This window comes from Cetorhinus maximus, chromosome 10, assembly GCF_964194155.1.
Source record: "Cetorhinus maximus chromosome 10, sCetMax3.hap1.1, whole genome shotgun sequence".
NCBI classification, from domain to species: domain Eukaryota; kingdom Metazoa; phylum Chordata; class Chondrichthyes; order Lamniformes; family Cetorhinidae; genus Cetorhinus; species Cetorhinus maximus.
This window is the reverse complement of record NC_135888.1, coordinates 18884557-18905729: the sequence shown is the minus strand read 5'-3', so window position 1 is coordinate 18905729 and position 21173 is coordinate 18884557. Positions and strand designations below refer to the sequence as shown.

The window sequence follows — 21173 nt, the reverse complement described above, 5'->3', positions numbered from 1 at the left end:
CTGACGTGCTCATAGTACAGTTCCCCATTTATACTTGTGTCTGCTTTCTCATGTAACATTATTGAGAAGTGGAAAATAATCCCCCCATCTATTACCTAGCAACCCCTGAAGAGAAACAACGTTAAAGGATGATTCACACAACATATTTTTTTCTTTATTCTTTCACAGGATGTGGGTGTTACTGACTAGGCCTGCATTTTTATTGCCCCTCCCTAGTTCCCTTGAAAAGGTGGTGGTGAGCTGCCTTTTTGAACCACTGCAGTCCATGTGGTGTAGGTACACCCACAGTGCTGTTAGGGAGGGAGCTCCAGGATTTTGACCAGCAACAGTGAAGGAACGGCAATATATTTCCAAGTCAGGATGGTGAGTGTTGGAGGGGAACTTGCAGGTGGTGGTGATGCCCTTGTCCTTCTAGGTGGCAGAGGTTGCAGGTTTGGAAGGTGCTGTCTGAGGGGCCTTGGTGAGTTCCTGCAGTGCATCTTGTAAACGGTACACACTGCTGCTACTGTGAGCCGGTGGTGGAGTGGGCAGATGTTGAAGGTGCAGGATGAGGTGCCCATCAAGTGAGCTGCTTTGTCCTGGATGGTGCAGTCACTATCTCAGGTTAAGCAGGACTGTTCACTATCTAGGCATCCTATCTGATCCTAAGTGAGCTTCCAACACCATGTGCTCTCATTGCAAACTTTGAGCTTCTTGAGTGTTGTTGGAGCTGAACTCATCCAGGTAAATGGAGAGTATTCTATCACACTCCTGACTTGTGCCTTGTAGATGGTGGACAGGCTCTGGGGGGTCAGGAGGTGATTTACAATAATACATCACGGAGTTCTGATGAGTGTAATTAACATATTCCATTCATTGTTTTTCCGTTGTGAGATGTAAAATGATGAAATTATTAAAACAAAAATTCCAAATAAACACAATTATTCCATGACAAAAACAATCAATATGAATAAGATATGCAATTATGCCAATTAATTTACAATCATTAAATATTGTGAATCAATTCTCACTGCTAACAGCTGAAGTTCCATTAACTACCTATGGGTAGGACTGTGACTTTGACGCCACCAATACATCACCTAGTACACTTTGACTGTGAACCTGCTGCAGTTTTGCTGCTGATTTTTCTAGTTCCCTTGTGAGCTTTCTGAAGGGATTGATTCATGCCATAGGTTAGCACACACACCCTTTGCAGTCTCACCTGTGCCTCCAGGTTTCAGTCTTCATGTCTATCCTACATGGTGAATACTGTCAGGCTGCCCAACACTGGTTGAGCATCTCGCTGCTGTAGCCAGATTGGTCTTCTCCAGAATCGTGCCGGGCCCACTGGATAGAAATCAGGAGCAAACTGATTTCCTTCCCTCCCTTCCTCTCTGCCTCCCTGTCCGTCACTGCCAATGTTGAGATCAGCACAGGATAGGAAGAAATGTGAAAATTTCTGGATCTCTATTGATGCCTATTTACCCACTGAGCTATTTGGAGATTCATTTCCACTGGATGTTTGTTCTTTGTTCATTCAGAACCATCAGAAGTTGTGGCCCTGAAACGTTCCTGGAAAACACAAATATTGGAGGCAGTGGAGTGGCAGGGGAGCAGGGGTGGAATGCTTTGAGGTTGAGAAATCTGGAAGAAGGAGGTCCCGCCGAATTTGAAGGTAGGAACTGATTAGCATGTTTTAATCCCCGTCTCCCTGTCACAGCCTGTCAGATTGAGAGGCTGGTTGTCGGATGGGCAGGCTGTATGGGCACCAGGCATGCAGCTGAGGAGCAGAGAGGAGAGAGAGAGGAATCAGAAAGGCCGTACTGGGGAGTGGTGGCAGATCGGAGGCTGGAGCTGAGATTGGGATCTGGAACAGAGGGGAGATTGGAGGCCGGGGGAAGACTGGCCAGGGACAGGGTGGGTGGTTGGTGTGGGGGTTGGGGGAGGGGGGGGGTTGGTGGGGGGTGAGGGTGGCTGAGGTCTCATGAAGGAGATCAGAAGAGTCCGGTGGAAAAGTTGTGGAAGGGAGATCAGAAAGGTCTGGAGGGTGTCTGAACATAGGGGTTGGGTGAAACGGATAAACTGGATCCAACAGGCAAGTGAAATACCCTCTCACCTTCCTTTAGCCACCAGGTTCCCCCAAGTCCAGAAAACTCGCCCGGCCGAGGGTAAATTGAAAACAGTGATTAAAAATGAGGTTGTGGCCTCATTAAATTGCCAGCTCACCTCCTGGGAGCGTGTTAGTTGTCTGACGCCATCCTCCCCCACCACCAGTCCATCTCTATTAATGGCTGACTGGAGTTGGGATTCAGATTTTTCAACATCCCACTTAACCCAAACACACCTAGTTTTAGAGGTTTTAATCCCTCCCAGAGAAGATTTCATTTTTTAAAGTGAGGTAAATCTGACGTCTTCTGACTGACCTACCAAACCGTGTTTTCTTTCATTGTTCTGATACCTCAGAGCACACCACCTGGCCGAGGAAAAGCAATGCCAAAAGTCGGATGCACAAACACTCAATTCTCTCACCACCTCTCTGCCCGAGATTCTCTGCCTTTTACATCTGTTCTGGTTAGCAGACAACCACCACAAGATCACCAAGGTATGAGAAGGGAAAGTGTTTATGCAGAGCAGATGCAAAGCGAGGAAGAAGTTTCCTCCATGATCTTTGCTTCGGAATTTGCCAAAATATATCCAGAGGGCCTGTCCCATGACAGAAGGATCTTATACAGCCACTTCGGCTGCTGTTGCATTGCTTTTGTTTGGACCCAGGCTGTGGATGAGCAAGTCAGCAATACACAGGTGAGAGGGAAGAAAAAGCAGCTTTAAAAGGCAAGGCCAGGTCACTCAGTTCATGTTGTTGGCCATCCATTGTATCTTGGTGGAAGGAAATACAAAATAGAATGGAATGAAGTTGTCCTGGGCTATGTACAATTGAACCTATCTATCTCAGTCTTAAATACACTCAATGACCTGGCCTCCACAGCCTTCTGTGTCAATGAATTATAAGACCAATTGCTGCCACATACAGATGAAAAGCAGAGTACTTGAGAGACTGCCTTTATAAATAGCCATTAACATAATGTGCATTGCCTAGTGTTGTCAAACTGTGCCAAGTCAAGCTCACTGTCTGATGCACAACGTGAATGTGTCTGTGGGCTAATTGAAGAGCATTTTCTTATTCTCTGTCGTGACCACAGAGCAATGTATCAGTTATTCTACTTAAAGGTTAAGGCAGTCCAGAAATAGCAATACCCTCCAGAAGGGGTCAGAATTGCACATATGGGGCAGGGTTTTTTCCTCGTCGGGCAGGCACACGCCTGACTCAGACGAGAGTGAAATAGTGCGCAATGGTGTCAGGTGAGCGTCCCGACGTCATCGCGCACTCTCGCGGTTTTTCGCTCGGCAGGCGCGCACGAGAGGCGGCAGCGCGCCCGCCGACAATTAAGAGGCCTATTAAGGCCCTTATTCAATTAGTCAAATTAAATTTTTTGCTGCCCGTCCAACTGTTCAGTTGGCGAACGGGCGGATAGGCCAAGCGGCCTTCACATTTTTTGCGAAACCTCATACACAGGCGGGATGAGGTTTTGACCAGTGATTTAAAAAAAACTTTTAAAACTAATTTTTAGCGTGTCCCCACTCATAGTCACACGAGGGGACGCTTTCCTTATTTTTTAATTCTTTTTACTTTTCATGTTAAAAATCTTCAACTCCCCGAGGCAGCTCTGCGCATGTGCACACTTCAGCGCTTACGCTCCTCTTGCCCCACACCGGCAGCGTTGAGGCTCTGAGCACCCCTTTCACGCTGGCTGCCTGTTAATTGGCCCTCTGCGCCCGCCTGACAAGGTAAAAATCCTGCCCATGGATACTTTGCAAGGCAACTTCACCTAAAGTTTGGCAAGGCAGGATAAATTCTTCAAGGAATCCTATTCATACATTCACTCTACATCCAGGTCAATTCAGACAGAAGAAAGAACATAAAACATTATTTATCTAATAACTGACTTAATTCAGACTTACTTTAGCTAAATTAATATCAGTTTATTCTTTTGATAGGATGTGGGTGTTGCAGGCAAGACCAGCATTTGTTGCTCAAGACCCGAGTGGCTTGCTAGGCCATTTCAGAGGTCAACCACATTGCTGAGGGTCTGGAGTCACATGTAGGCCAGATCAGGTAAAGACAGCAGATTCCCCTAAAGGACATTACTGAACCAGATGAGTTTTTACAACAATTGACAATAGCTTCATAGTCATCATTAGACTTTTTTAATTCTAGATTTTTATTGAACTCAAATCCCACCATCTGCTGTGGCAGGATTCAAACCCAGGTCCCCACATCATTACTCTGGGTCTCTGGATTACTAGCCCAGCAACAATGCCACTACACCGTTGCCTCCCCATTTTATTGTTTGATTGAGGAAGGGGAAGAGATCTTTCAAATATCCATCTCAGCCACTCATTCCCACATAGCACTTAATCATTTTACCTACTTTTGCCCTGGCTTTGGTGCTGCCTCTTGTCCAAAGCAGATTGGGTCTCAGTCATTTCAAAAAACAGTTCTTCAATAAATGGGAATTGCTGTCAAATTGACTTCTGCCTAACTGTGTTTAGCTGCATATTTTTTCATTGTTTAGTGAATGTTTTCCCACATTGCTCAACACATTATACTCCTGAAGTATGAATAAAATCTTTGACCAGCTCAGAAAGATGGTGAGAAATTGTTGCAGTTTATCAGAACAAAATCTATGCAGCGCCTTATAGCAGACAATACACTTCCTGAAGTGGTTCAACGGCCAATAATAGAACTTTATCCAAAATAATGAGTCAAATCACCTTTGTAAGTTTCCATCGACCCAAGATATGAAGACAATGGTTCCTTCCGATGCTGCCTCATGAGATTATTTTCAAAGTTACACAATAAATTGAGTGTTTTTTTTTAGGCTCTGCTGTGGTTGCAACGCATTGTCACAGCTACAGGCGCAACAACTATCCCAAGGTGCGTTTTAAAAGAGAAAGAAAACGAGTAGCAAGCTGGAGAGGCAAATGAAAGTTGGTGAAGAGGTTTCGTGGAAACTTTAGAAAGAGAATTCTGAGGTGCAGGAATGCGGTGGCTGAAGACTCTGTCGATGATAGCGAATGGGAGAGGAACAGAGCCTGAATAGTGCAAAATGGGATGGAATACGACAGAAGGTCATGGATCTCATAAATTTGTAGGGGGAAGGTCATGAAAAACATATAAATCAGAGGAGGATTTTAATACCTATACATTGAGGACTTGGGAGGCTGATGGAGATTGGTGAGAACAAGAGTGATGGGTGGGCAACACTTAGTTGGAATAAGGCATGAGCAATAGAGTTTTACATTCATGGAAGGTTCAGTACACATGGTACAGTGTGGTAGCTAACCTATGCTGCAAGGGAACAGTGGCCCTACTGTACTTGTCTTTCAAGAACTTTCTGTTCTTTTAAAACTACATTTAGAGGACTCTGCTGTGGACTGTTGGCATGATGGTTGTTTCCTGTACTGAGCAAAAGTGAGTTTGTTTTGTTCATGCCAATTTAGGGGAGATGGTGGCATAGTGGTAATGTCACTAAGCCAAGTAATCCAGCAGCCCAGGGTAATGCTCTGGGACATAGGTTCAAATCTCACCAAGGCAGCTGGTGAAATTTAAATTCAATGAATAAAAAAAAATCTGGTATTAAAAAGCTAGTCTCGGTGATCATAACCATTGTTGATTGTCATAAAAACCCATCTGGTTCACTAATGTCCTTTAGGGAAGGGAATCTGCCATCCTTGCCTGGTCTGGCCTACATGTGACTCCAGACCCACAGCAACGTGGTTGACTCTTAAATGCCCCTCTGAACAAGGGCAATGAGGGATGGGTAATAAATGCTGGCCTAGCCAGTAACGCCCACACCCAATGAATAAATTTTTAAAAATCAGCTGTAACCTGGAATGCGTCGCACAAAAGGGTGGTGGAAGCAGATGAAATATTGACTTTCAAAATGGACTTGGGATATGTACTTGAAAAGGAGAAATTTTCAAGGCTATGGGACACATTGTTCAGCTCTTTTAAAGAGCTAGCACAGACACAAGGGGCAGAATGGTCTTATTCTGTTATGCATGATTCTATGCTGGGGAAGTTTATGCAGAATGGACATTGGCAGGATTTTGACAGAAGTGGGTGTAAAATCCAGCTTTCTAAGTCAGCTGATTAGTATAACTTCAGCCGCAGACTCAGGTGAATCAAAGGAGTGAACTCGTGACAGCAGAAAAACTGCCCCCTTGGCTGGAGTTAAAAATCAAACCCCTGCTGTTTGATGCAATAGGGAAATTATACCACGTAAAACATAACATCAGTTCCAAAGTTTTGCAACAACTGAATAAGTCAAGTTCCATTTTTTAAAATTCATTCACGGGACAAGGGCTCCACTGACTGGACCAGCATTTATTGTCCATCCCTAGTTGCCCTTGAGAAGGTGGTGGTGAGCTGCCTTCTTGAGCCGCTGCAGTCCATGCGGTGTAGGTGCTGTTACACAGCATTCTAAGATTGTCACTGGTGCTTTCAGAATCGTATACCACAACTCCGTTCATTTTACTCAAAACTGTGAATTGAGTGGTATATATCAACAACAACTTCTATTTATATAGCACCTTCAACATAATAAAATCCAAGGTGCTTCACAGATGCATTATTAAACAAAATATGACACCGAGCCACATAAGGAGATCAGGTGACCAAAAGCTTGGCCAAAGAGGTAGGTTTTAAGCAGTGCCTTAAAGGGAGAAAGTGATGTAGCGAGGCAGAGAGGTGTAAAAAGGAAAAAAGACTTGTATTTGAGCCATCATGGCAAATACAGAGTGGCTACCAGACAATATAGGCTATCAGCTGATAACATGGTTGGTGACTCCAGAGCACATCCCACGCGATATGCACAGCATGCATACAATGCAAGCAACGCTGCCAAAGGAAATTAGATCACTGACTTGCTGAAAAAAACACTCCCACTATCTGGGGACCGCTCTCGAGGAGCCCTGCAGTATTCGGCAGAGATGGGTGTCAAGATTTGTGGTGGTCCGCTCCATGCTGCATCATCTCACCAATATGAAGGGATGGCCCTTGCCACCAGCTATATGGTGAGGAGCATGGGAAGCAGGAGGGGCAAGAGGGGGAGGAAATGGGAAGGAAGGAGGTAACCAAGACAGCCCCTTTCTGATTGAGCTGTCAATGAAGAAGTCATTTCATCGATATCAGGAACTGCAGCCAATGTTCCCTCGGAGCTGTGCAACAACCTAGATGTTCCTGCAAGTCAAGTCCTTTAAGTTAACATGTACATGCGGCTGGGCAAAAAACATTTAAAAGACCTGCACACTTAATTGAATAGATCACGCATAAAAAAGTGAAATTAGAGGGAATGCTGAGCGCAACCCGAATTGCCCACTCACCAACAATCCCATACCTATTTTCCCTCTGTCACTGAACATTACTGCGTCTGCTTTGCCACAATGCAAAAAGAAAAACCACCACAAAATAAACATACCAAATCAAATTTCTAAATGAAATCATGCCATTTTCTCATACAAAAGTCAACTAATCACCCTTGTGCATTTCCCTGATGCCTGTCTTCTGTTTGTTTTTACCTGCTTGGTGGCCCTGCGTAGTGCTACACCACTGGCTGCAGTATGGCTGGTGGACGATGCTGACTCCCGGTGGGGGAGAATGTCCCCTTTTGCAGAATGGTCTGGAGCAACTCTAGGCCTAGAAGGTCAGGCTTCAGGTTGCACCATCAAGTTCGGGGAGGCAGCATGGCTGCTGACTGGCAACAACATGGGCACTGCTGGAGTGGCAGGGGTGGGAGGACGAATGCTGTCTTCCTGAGACAGGACAGCAGGTTTGTTCTCCATGGAGCCACTGCCAATCCCCTGGCTTGGTTAGTGTTGCCAACAGTGCCTAAATGTATTCCTGGAGGTTCCATCACATAGCCTGCCTGCACACTCCAGCCATTAGTCACCAACACATCCATCCATGTGAAGTACTGCCTTCCTACGCCAATTGGAAAGCAGAAGGGCTCATTTCCCAGTTGGATAATGCTTGACTGTCAGCCAAACAACCTGACTCCATGCCAATCCTGGAGGGTTGACAGCCCTAGCGTTGGTCCATCAGCAACCCTGGTAATCTGCTGGGAGGACACACTGCTGTGAGATTCTGCAAGTTCCTTGGCGCACTATAATCCATCCATGATGGCAGCAGAGTGAGATTGCACGGCACCAAGCTGACCTTGCATTGCAGCACTCAGGCAACACAAGGCTGCTACTTGGGGACATTGACCACCAAACACTGCATCATGGTGGGTCCACGGGTATGTGAATGGAGTTGGTCACCACTTCCCTTCTAGAAATGAGGGGCTCCACGCTCTGCACAAAGCCCTGTGCCAAGTTGGTGTTGACTTCCTTCAGGCCCCTTGACATTGAACACAGGCATTCTGGCAGGCTTCCCAACGTACCAAGCATTTTGGTGTGCATGGCCATCAGCCTCTTCTGTCGACTGCCCCATCAAAGTGTTCGCCTGAGTCCTCTGCAGCCAAACCCAAGTACGGCCATGCTCTTCAGTTCTATCTTTGCCTCCTGCCTTCGCTTCATGGCACTTGTGCCCAGTATCTCACCATGTGCAGATCCCATCTCCCTGCTATCCTCTAAATTATGTTCCGTGACAATATCTGAGCTGGTGGCTGTATGTGTGAAACCAAGTGAGAGTCCATCTCCATCAGCACTGTCTTCTTGCGATTCCTCCATTACCGGATGAGGAAGACGGACCATCACTCGATTACACAGTCGCAGCCATCGGCCCTGACGCTCTCCTCCACGTCGTGCCGTTGTTCAATGTTTCTCAAGTTGGATTCACTTCCAACAAGCACCTGCAACAATGCACCTTTAAATTGTGCTAACTACTCATGATATTGGCTCACGACTGAAGCGTCTAGCCAACTAAGAGCACAGTTAGACCCTGAAACCAATGAAATAAGTGGACAGTATGAAGTTGGTGTGCTGCCTGCATCGCAATTAAGGGGCGCAGATTAATCATGCACAGCATTCCTGCTCAGGATTTCAGAGGCTGTCGAACTCACACAGAGTCTGTTGTGGGAAGTTTGTATTGAAATCTCTTTCAAATACACAAAGTGAGTTGAGATTATGCATTTAGTCAGAACTGGATTCCCTCTACCCCACAGGAGTAGAATAGAGCAGTTATAATTTGAGCATGAATAACACCACAACACATGTATTAATCACTGCCGCCTGTTGTATACAGCAACACACAGCTGTAAAACAGTGGGAAAGCATGGTCTTGAGAGTGTACAGTGGTGAGAGAGTGTGGCCAAGAGCATGAAGCAGCAGCAGGAGAGAGAGAGAGAGAGAGGGCGGCTCCGAGGGCAGGATTTTTAACTCATCGTGCAGGCACAGTGGGTGGGCCTGGGAGCGGTGGTGGAACTGACCGCTGCCCACGATCAGGCCCTGACCGCGATTTAACCAATTAACCAATTAACAGCCAGCCAGCGTGAATCGCACACTGAAATGCTCAGCACTGCCTGGGTGGGGGAGGAGGAGGGCGAGCGTGGAAGTCAGAGTGCGCGGGTGTGCTCAGTAAAAGCTCCCTGAGGGCACAGAGCTGCCTCAGGGAGCTGAAGATTTCTAACATTTAAATTAAAGATTTTAAAATTCAGGTAAACATATCCCCTCGTGTGACTCTGACGCATGAGCAGGGACGTGTTAAAAATGAGATTTAAAAATGTTTGTTTTATTTTTAATTAACATCGGAAACCTCATCCCACCCGTGGATGAGGTTTCCTCAAAAATCCAAAGGCCGCTTGGCCTTTTTGCCCACCTGCCAACCGTAAGGTTGGATGGGCAGGGAAGAATACACTTCAAATAATTTATGAATGGGCTTAACAGCCGTCTTAACCGCCGACAGGCGTGCTGCCAACTCCCGCGCGTGCCCGCCAACCGAAATATTCCGCCAGTGCACAATGACGTTGGGACACGCACACCGAGCGGAAAATCCAGCTCCAAGAGTATAAAGCAGCAGCAAGTAATAGTTCAAAAGCCAAGGGGAAGAGAGATGGCAGAGTTTGAAGTAGTGCATCCCTGATGGTGGTAGGGGGTTCAGTGACGATCTTGTGGTGCAGTGGTGGTGCATCCCTGCCTCTGAGCCAGAATCTCCAGGTTTGATATCCATGCAGGGCTTGGTGGCCAAGGAAGGTGTGCTCATAACGTGGCCAAAGAGGTTGAGTATCAACCTGCAAATCCTTCCATTGCACACCAACGGCAGACGGTCAGCCATGTGATGGGAAGAATGCTGGAGCCTCTACAATCGCTACCCATAGTTCCAGACCACAACCTGCAGGAAAAAAGGGCATGTTGCCATGGCAACTCGGACTCCCAACACGACGGATTTAATAATCTCATTAGATGCTGATGGCAGTATTAGGATAGGCATCGCCAGGACCAGGGTCTGAGTGGAAGGAGAAAGGCTGGTCACAGCTTTAAACCAATAAATAGTGAGCGGGACTCAGGTGAAAGGGCAGTGTAAATAACTATTTGAAAACAATTTGAAAGAGGAGAGTAGGATAATTGTCAGAAATTGTGCTGTGGCACCAAAGGGAAAACTAAAAGGTGTAAAGTAATCAGGAGAGAGAAATGAGTAAACCACTGGGACTGAAGGACAGGTGAGAGTGTGTGGCCAAAATAAACATTCTTTATAACAACACATTGGGCGGAATTTTCTGTGCCCACTGGCATCGGGCATGCTTGCCGACATGAGCGGACAATATGGCGAGAAGGCCAAAAATCGGTGAAACCAGTTTACGATCGTCTGCTCAACCCATCGATGGCGGACCACATTCCCCGCCATTGGACCTTGGGAACCTCACTGTAATACATCTGCACATCGTTATAAGGTCAGCCCGCCGGACTCATCACCCCCTCCCCCGCTGGATCATCCGTCCACATTGGCGTGAGTGCAGAAGTCAGGCCTTACCACCTGGGCCTTGCTCACATCTCGGACATCCGAGGAGCAGGAGATGCTGGAGCCCGACACCCAACGGCACACTGGAGGAATGTCCATGGTACGCTGGGTGGATTCTCATGGTCGTGGCTCTGCTGCGAAGCAGCGCATGGCAGTTGGAAAGTCGCCGTTGAAGGTCTGCTCACAACGGATGATGGTCGAGGGGGTGGGAGAGGAAGGTCTAGGATCGACTGGGAGAGGAAGAGCTGTCGGTGGGGAGGGGGGTGAGGTTGGGAGCGGGGGATTGAGGGTGTCAGGATGGGGTGAGGTTGGGAGGGGTGTGGGAATAAAGGCGGCAGGGGGAAGGTTTGGGGTGGGGGGGCACAGAGTACTGGGAGCAGGAGGAGGTAACAGGAGAGAAGACGGCATCTGGGGAGGTAGGTGTAAGGTGGGGTGAAAGGCATAAAGGAAAGAGGGCAGAGAGGGGAAGGAGTGTGGAGAGGGGCCGGAGTAAGGCTGGAGGAAGGTAGGGAGAAGGACTGAGGGGGGAGGAAGAAGTAAGAGTGCCTGAAGGAGTTAGGAAGGGAAAAGGACTAGGCGGGTGCAGAGTCTGGTGGTGTGTTAGGACTAAGGGGAGGGAGGGATTTCAAGGGCGGAGGGGGTCCAGTGGGAGGGATGTTCTTGTGAATGTGCAAGGGAGGGCTCTGCTGAGTCCATGTCTCCCAGGGAGCGAACTGGAGGAGGGCGTGGAATATGGGAACAGTGAGAATAACCGAGGGCAGAGTGAGGTGGTAGGGTGGGAGGGTATGGGTTCAACGGTAGTGGTAGAAGGAACAGTGAGGGTAGTTGGTGGGGACTTGGAGGCAGACACGGACTCTAGGGGTGGGAAGGAGGTGGTTGAAGAGGTGAATGTGGATGGGGGTGGGATTTTCAGGAAGGAAGGGAACGTGCACGTTCACCTGGACATCCCCAAAGGAAAAGAGTTATGGCTGGCAGGTCACGGGAGGGGAGATGGAAGGTGATGCCAGGGGGGTCAACAGTGACAGGGGAAAGGAAATGGGTGCCTGGGGGAGGGGAAAAGACGGGGGAGCTGAGGAAAAAGCGAATCCAGGCCATGCTGTCTAAATTGAAAGTGAAACGAGGGTCGTGGTGGGCGAGATCAGGTGCTGCCTGGGAGTGTGATCATTGGGTGGGCGGAGATGCAGGTCAGCTCAGATGGACAACTGAAAGTGAACCCCAACAGTCAGCATTCAAAATGCTCAGGACATTGAGGTGAGTGTGATATGTGAAGGACCCCCGTGCGTGGGAGAGTGCTTGCACGAGGCTCCGAAAGGCCCTGCCACACACACACTTCTCCCTCCAGAATCACTCGTTGGCCAGCTGCTCTCTCTGTGGTGACAGGGAATGAGGTTGAGGGGCTTCCAGGCAAAGGGGACCCAGAGGGAGAGGGCAGCCTCTGAGATTCCTGAGTGGATGACTCAGGGGTGTCCAGCTGTACCAGGGTCTCCATGGTGCCCGCCATCCTCCCCATGGAGACCTCCATACGTGCACATGTGGGCACCACTTCATCAGAGAGCAGGCGGACACACTCCAACTCGCGTGCCACTCTGCTGAGGGCTTCCAACAGCTCTGCATGATGTTCCCCCACCTTCCGCTGACTCTCCAGGATGAGTTGGAAGGCCAAATCTAGAGGTTCGTCATCTGACTCGGACCTCACAGATGCCTGATCCCCAGCAGTCCTCCGAGTGCTGGGGACCTCGCACAAACCTGCCCCCTGCTGCTGCGGACATGTGTCTGTGTGGTTACCACCAGATTGTGAACCTGAGTCTGCCCTAGATCTAGGTTCCACTGAGGTGTGTGTCTCTGTGCTGGTGCAGGGTGTGGGTAAGCGCTGTGACAGGTCTTCCAGGCTGCTTATTCCCAGCTCTTCAATGGACTGGAGTGAGAACATGGATGGAGCTGAGGGAATGGCTGGCTGAGGGTGTTGGTCGCTAGGCAGAGCTCCTTGTGAACCAAAGTACAGATAAGTAGTGCATGGCAGCAGAGTCAAAAGCAGGAAAAAGCACTCACATTAGCATTGAGAGAGGGATGATATGGTGTAGGGTCCTCACGTGGGTGTTCGCTGCTGACCTCACCATCACCGGAGGCACAGTCCACGTCCTCACTAGTCAGCGCAATGGCACGCTCCTCAAAGTGAGTGAGGGGCCGAATATGGGCCACTCCACCCCCAGCTGGGACCACTCCCTGCTGATGTGAGCAGACTTCACCTGCATGGAAACAGCTGGAGAAAGTGTGAGAAGGACACATGGCACTGTGTGGAACGTTTGTGTGGCGAGCGGAGCCATGGACAGGGTGAGGACACGATGGAGGTGTGAGGGTGTGTGTGGGAGTTAGTGGTGTGGTCCCTTGAGGTGTGAGATCCCTATGAATGTGTGATGGGTTTGTGAGTGTGTGAGTTGAGAGTGATGAGAAGAGTGACTTACCCTGGCGGAACGAATAAGACCGTTCATCCTGTAGCGGCACTGGGTGGCTGTCCTGCTTTGCAGGGCATTGGCGCTGACCACAGCTGCCACCACCTGCCATGCTGGGTTGGTGATGCCGCTGCCCCTCCTGTAGCCAGAGCGGGGGTAGAGGACATCACAGCTGACCTCCACGGCGTTCAAAAGGCACTCGAAGGACATTCACTGAAGCAGAGGGCTGCAGTCTTTTTGCCTTTCAGAGCCATCCTGTCTTCCATGTGGCAGTCCTGGGCTGGAAGCACAGAGAGGTGTGCACGCGGCTACAATTTAAATGTGGCACCCGGTGTAATGGAGCAGCGAGGTGATGGCGTGGCGGGCAAATAAGAGCCCACCAGCCAGGCAAACGGCTTGTTTCCCGGGAATGCATAATTAATACAGTTGGTTTGGGACAATACAGCGGAAAAGCCGCCATTGTGGTTGGTGGGTAAAATGTCGTTTTACCCGCCAGCTACCGCACTTTGTGCAAATCTGGAACGATTCCGCCCACTGAGTATAAGGATCAAATTGAATGAATCACAGATTCAGATTCAACTTGGAGGATATGACATGGTAGCCATTGCTGAGACACGATTGCAAGACAGTCAGGACGCGTAATTAAATATATATTTAGCCATTTGGTGGTACAAAATTCTTCTCATGCAGTGTAAATTGTTGCTCCCTTTACAATTGGTATTCTTGCAAACTGTCCTGATGAGTGCAAGAGGAAAAGTTTCAACAGCTTATCTCTTTTTCAGCAATACTTACATATGCATTATAAGGTAAGATAGAAGAATTGATAAAGGGGAAAGGTAATTAAGGATGAAATCACTTCAACGGTAAGAGAAATTAAAATGAGAAGCAATCAGAAAGGAGACATTAAGAGTAGAATTAAGAAATAGAAATGAACTTAAGATTGTCATGGGAGCTGTGCATAGGCCCCCTCTTGGAAGCAGCTTTGAAGTGGTAGATTGTATAAATGCAGACACTAGATAAGTATGTAGCAAAGGCAGAATAATTTTAAGGCTGGACTTTGGCTTTCTTAGAAATTGCAAGTGAGAACATTGTAGATGTCCCCACTATAATCTTCCAAAATTCTCTCGATTCAGGAACCATTCCTACAAATTGGAAATTTGTTCATATCATTCCACTATTTGAGAAAGATGATAGATGTAAGCCAGGGAATTAGCCAGGTGTCAGCTGTTGGGAAATTGCTAGAATCAATAACTAAGGATAGGGATAGAAGCCTGGCTTCAGCTATACAAAGCCCTGGATCAACCACACCTGGAGGACTGTGAGCAGTTCTAGACACTAGACCTTGGCAAGGACATATTGTCCTGGGAGGGAGGGCAGGGTAGCTTTACCAGATTGTTTCACAGATTTCAAGGGTGAAATTACAAGGAGCGATCACACAAACTCGGGTTGTATTCCCTGGGATTTAGAAGAATGTGGGGCGTTTCAATCAAAGTTTTCAAGGTTTTAAAGGGAACAGTTAGGGTAGGTAGAGAGAAACTAGTTCTACTGGTTGGGGGATTTAGGTCTAGTCATGGTCACAGTCTAAAGATTAGAGCCAGACCTTTTAGGGGTGAAATCAGGAAACACATCAATGCTCAAAGGGTTGTAAAAGTTCTGAACCCCCTTTTGCAAATGGCAATTGATACTACATCAATTGTTCATTTTAAATCTGAGATTGATTTATTTAACCAATTTAACCAATTGGTTAATTTAACCAAGGGTATTAAAGAATGTGGGACAAACATGGAGTTAGGCTGCAGCACAGCCATGACCCCATTGAATGGTGGAAGAGGCTAAAGGAGCAAAAGAAGCTAAATGGCCTCCTCCTGTCCCTATTCTCTTATTTATTCAAAACGGATCCATGTCTCTCTTGTCACAAAACGTACGCACATACAGTCGTTCAGAAAACATATTGGTTGTGTGTGACACTCAATTTGAATTTTAGGCGAATAAAGTTTTCAAAATTAGTCTTCTAGCTTTTCTTCAGGCAACTGAACGATCAGCCAAGTTGTTATTGTTCGAGTCTGAAGGGAGGAAAAGCATAAATTGGCTCACTCAATGTTCCAGATGCACCTTTAAGATATGCGCATGCTCAGAATTCAGGTTTCCTCCATCCAACAGTGTCCGAGACTTGGGCAACAATATCAGGCCTGAATTCTTAGGCCCTGGTGGGGGCAGGCATGGGGGCAGGTAGGTGTGGAGTTCCACACTGGCATGCCCCTTCCCTGCCTCTGACCCACTCTGGGCCATTTTCCCAGGGGCAGGTTGGGGATTGTCATCGAAGGCCCTTAAAATCCATTGAGGCCAATTGCCAGAGGGTGACTGGGAGTTTCCAGTTCACTTCAAGTTCCCCGTAAGTGACGGGGGGGCAGTGCAGCTCCCTGGAGGCAGACTAGGGGGCCAGGGGTACAAGAAGGCTTAAAGGACTCCCAACCCCGCCCCTCGGCCTGCCAGGGTTGAGATGCAACTGCAGGTTCCCCTGTGGAGAGGCTATCCCTCCACACTGGTCACCCAGCTGCAAAGGTTTTTATTCTAAATTTTAGATTTTAAAACATTGGAGATGGGCTGCCTCCACCATGAGGCGCCCTCGCCCTCAGTTTATGGTGTTCTGTTGCTGCTTCCAAACTGAAAGGCCTCCTATTGACCCTCCAGCATCAAGAGCCTGCCCGCTGTCCTTAATTGGATAGCGAGTCTGCCCTCTCGCTATTAATCGATCAATTTGGGGAAAATCACAGGCAAGTGACTGTTCCCCATACTGCAGGCTTCTGACCCCCATTTGAGTCTGACAGAGGGGTCCCAAAGCCCACAGGGAAAACCCTGCCCCAAGTCTTTCGTGAAAGCCTGAGGCCCTTTAAAATCTTTAGTGAAGATGTTTAAAGGACCAACAATGGACAAACGGATTCATGTTGTTGCGAGACAAACTTATTGAAAGCCATGTTTTTATCATTAGAAATTATAGTCAACAAAATAAAGACAATGCTTTCATTGACTGATTTGACTCATTCACTCTTCCTTTCCCCCACCCCCTCCTTCTGTTCACCATGTTGTTGCAGTTTCCATTTTGTTATTCGGGATTGATTGTTTTCATTTGTTCTCAATTAGATTCTTGGGAGGCGTCTTCCACTCTGAAATCTAAGTTCGGTGGCGGGAGTGGAAGTGCGAGCGATTCCTGCTGGGGGCCGGAGCTGCTGATCAGCTCATTGCTTATGCATCTATGCGGAACACGGTGGATCTTGTGGTGGGGGCAGGCAGGAAATCACCCTCCCCATCATTACCTCAGGGGTGCGAAGGTCCGGTTGCCATATTTAAAGGGCACCCGGACAGCCTCCCTCTATTGTCCCCTTTAGTCTGCCTTCCAGGTCCAACCTCCGCTCCACCCTGCCACCCTCCCTTCCAGCCTTAGCGCAGCTTGTGCTATACCAGCACCCGATATGAGTCAAGTTGTGAGCGGTCCCCAAGAAAGTGAAAGCAGCCTCTACTGACCTCAAGGTCATGGAAACAGTCAAGGTCACTAGGTGCATGCCACAGATATACAGTCGCCAAAATGAATGTTCTAATTTCTCAGTGGTTTCTCAGTTGATGGGGGAAGTTAATTCTGGCGAGATGGCCTTTTAATGAGCGTGCAGGACATGCTAATACATGCAAAAAGCTTCTTGACATTGTTCCACAGGAAGCTTGAAGTCCTGAGAGCAGAATTCTGACAGTTCACCCCAACGTCGGGAGACTGATTTTTGGCCTGAGCTCCCCCGCTCATCATGCTTCTCGCTGCTGGTGGGACTGGAAGGTTCTGACCTTTGTGTTTAATTTGCACAATGCCGTTTCTTTAGTTCTGAATTATTTCTGTTTCACTTTGAATTAAATCAACAGCAGATGCATGATGACAAAAGTGTGACCACAGGAAGCAAGTGTGATAAATTTTAATGTGTGTGTGCCAGACTTTTACAGGTTCAGCTGAAGTGCAACACTTGAAGTATTCCTCTAAAAAATAACCCATACCAGAATCTATAAAAGTTTATGCATAGGAAAGCTAAGTAAACAGACAGATAGACAGAGCCAGAGATAAATTTGGGTCTGGTTGATAAACTCCACGAAATACAAGAGGGCCTCAGACGTTCATCTTGCAACATTTGCCAAATTGTTTGTAGGTAGTGGGTGGAGCGGGGGAGGGATGGGTGGCCACGGCCACAGGGAGGTGCGAAAGAAGCAAACTTTTTTTTAAAAAATGTACTGCTCTAAATGCTTGAGCCAAATAAAACAGCATGCATGCATTGTGGAAAATTTTCACTGCTAATGTAAGGCAAATGTGAGAATATGCTGGACTGACAACTACTTGTCTCTGCAGCGTTCTGAAAGGGAGAGAGCAAGCTGTGCATTCGAACGAGTGAAAATCATTTCCCTTATTAAGTGAATTGAAGGATAAATCATGACAAGAAAAGCAGCAGCAAACTAATATTGCTGACATTCTTATGATTAGAAAAAAATTACCACATGCTGTAATCTTTTAATGGAATTATTGGATATTGTCCAATCAGGCAATTTACTTTTCAGTGGGGAAAACGGATGATAGTAAGGAAAAGAAACAGACTGTCCCCCACAGAAGCACCCAATCTCCTGTGATGAGAATGTTCCAAAAAGCGAACAGGTGATAGGAAACAACAGCAACAACTTATATTTGTATAGCTCCTTTAATGTAATGAAACCTTCCCAAAGCCCTGCACAGGAGCATTATAAAGTGAAGTACAACACCAAGCAACATAAGGAGATATTAGGTCAGATGACCAAAAGCTTGATCAAAGAGGTAGGTTTTAAGATCTTTAAGGTCTTAAAGGAGGAAAGTGAGCTAGAGAGACAGAGAGATGTAGGGAGGGAATAGGCAACTAAACACACAGCCTCCAATGGTGGAGCCAGGAGTATAGTGCCAAATTTTGAGGTGTTGGAGCTCTAAGAAAATGTGTCGACCATATCATTTCTAAATCTACCCTTACTTTGTTTTCCTATGTATTTATCATTTGAGTGCCCAAATGTCAATAAAACTATGCTTTTTAAGCGAAAAATATTAATGCCAATAGGCATTTTATTTTGAACCATGTGGTATTTTGAATCATTAGTCTTTAGCATAGCTAGAATTTCATTATGCAACAGTTTAATTATTTAATTCAAGCCTATACAACACATAAATTACAGAAATCTTTACTTATTTCTGACTGGGGATGGTATACAGAGGGACCACTGCTTTTCTTGATTTATTTCAATAGCTTAGATCTGGGTGTACAGGGCAATGTTTCAAGATTTGAAGATGACGCAAGACTTGGAAGTATTGTGAACTGTGAGGAGGGTAATGATAGACTTCAAGAAGATATAGACGGGCTGGTGGAATGGGCAGACACGTGGCAGATGAAATTAAATGTAGAAAAGTGTGAAGTGATACATTTTGTTCAGAAGAACGAGAAGGGGTGTCATAAAATAAAGGGTACAGTTCTAAAGGAAATGCAGGAGCAGAGGGACCTGGGTGTTTATTTGTATAAATCATTGAAGGTGGCAGCACAGGTTGAGAAAGCAGTTAATAAATTATACTGAATCCTGGGTTTTATAAGTAGGGGCAGAGAGTACAAAAACAAGTAAGTTACGAAACTTCATAAAACATGGTTCAGCCTCGACAGAAGGATGTGAAGGTTTTAGAAGGGGTGCAGAAAAGATTTACAAGAATAGTTCTGAGGATGAGGGACTTCATTTATGTGGATAGATTGGCAAAGCTGGGGTGTTCTCCTTGGAGAAGAGAACGTTGAGAGGAGATTTGTTAGATGTGTTCAAACTCTTAAGGAGTCTGGATAGCATAAATGGAGAGAAACTGTTCCCATTGGCAGAAGGTCAAGAACCCTAAGAAGGTGATTAACAAAAGAACCAGAGATGGGATGGCATGAGGAAAAACTTCTTTATACAACAAGTGGTTTGGATCTGGAATGCACTGTCTGAGAGTGTGGTGGAGACAGATTCAATCATGGTAACTGGATAATTATCTGAAGAGAAAATATTTTACAGGGCTACAGGGAAAAGGTCAAGGAATGGGACTAGCTGAGTTGCCGTTACAGAGAACTGACACAGAGACAATGTGCTGAATGGCCTCATTCTGTGCTGTAACCATTCTATGGTTCCAGTATAGGTACATTCAAGGAACTTGATCAACACATGAGGAAGAAGGAAGCTGAAGGTTACCCTGATAGTGTGATCAAGAAGGGCGGGAGGAGGCTTGTGTGGAACATAAACACCAACATGAATGAGGTGGGCCAAATGGCTTGTTTCTGTGCTGTAAATTCCATATAAAGCTGCCACTAATATTGCATTTCACATCCTCAGGCCATCACAGCCAAGGAATTATTGTTCAGTAGACAAACGCAGCAGGGTGTTTGGGGATACTGATGCTGCTTTAGATCCTGGGAACCTTGAGCTTCAAAGACCCTGAAATGCCTGTTTATGAGAAAGCTGTGTACAGGGAGTTGTAAGGTCTGCATTTTCTTTACACTTAAGGAGCTGTACAGGAGGGTTCCTGCTGTTGCTGCTGCTATACTTTGACTCAGAGACATTCAACAGCAACAACGTGAGGCCCTGGACCCTGGATGTCGCCTTCACTCCGCCACCTCTTAACCTTCCCAGGCTTCGGATTCACAGCCACACCGCGAGCTCCAGACACTCTGGTCAACTCGTGCTGTCCAGCCTCCAGGAACTCATGACCAAACTTGCCCTTGTGCCCCACATAATAATACAGGTGGAAATTACTCAACATGGTCTCCATGTCGACAGCCTGTGTGTCACAAGTCATGCAGCCCCAATTTCCTGCCTGCCCCCCCCACAACCCCACCACACCCCACATAATCTTTGACTTCCTTGTCAGTCAAAAACCTGTCTCACTCAGCCTTGAATATACTGAATGACCCAGCCTACGCTGCTCTTTGTGAAAGAGAATTCCAAACGCCAAAGACTCTCAGAGAAGAAATTCCTCCTCTCTCCGTCTTAAATGGGAAACCCCGATCTTTAAGCTGTGCCCCCTAGTTTTATGTTGTCCCACGAAAGGAAACATCCTCCCAACGTCTACCCTTGGAAATAGGCAAGCAAGATATTCACCCTAACCCTGACACTCAGATGCCAAGAGGGCGGCTCACCACCACCTTCTCAAGGGCAATAAATGCTGGAGTAAAAACAGAAAGTGCAGGAAAACCTCAGCAGGTCTGGCAGCATCTGCAGAGTGAGAAACAGAATTAACGTTTCGAGTCCAAGTGACTTCTTCATAATAAATGTTGGCTTTGCCAGCAATGCCCACATCCCATAAAAGAATCAAGAACGCCAACAAAGCGCTGTGAGGCTACATTGAGGCGTTTGGGTTTTAGTTGTCACATTATGGAAAGGTTATTAAATATTATATATGGCTATATATTATTTTATATATATAAAACAATAGAAAGGTTATTAAAGTCATTGAACTCTGAAGAAGCATTGTGGGCCACGTTGAGAGGATAGGTCACAGTTTTAGCTGCCATGTGATATAAAGGTTATTAATTATATAAGGATAATCTGATTTAATCAAAGATGATTAAAGGCTATCCATATTGAGCTGACACCCACCTTCAGGGCTGTTAGTGACTGACCCCAGGCGGTAGCTCCTCGATCAGGTTATGGGAGGTGATGATGGA

The 21173-nt window shown here is 46.8% G+C and overlaps 1 protein-coding gene across 1 annotated transcript in view; it reads right to left on the bottom strand.

Annotated features, from left to right (window-relative positions):
- The window catches only part of kcnt1b (potassium sodium-activated channel subfamily T member 1b), a 226744-nt gene extending 206466 nt beyond the window's left edge, over nucleotides 1–20278 (bottom strand). Inside the window, exon 1 of the mRNA XM_078551275.1 lies at nucleotides 20124–20278. Coding sequence (XP_078407401.1) covers nucleotides 20124–20278 — 155 coding nt within the window. The remainder of the gene's footprint in view (nucleotides 1–20123) is intronic.
- Between the last annotated feature and the right edge of the window lie 895 nt (nucleotides 20279–21173).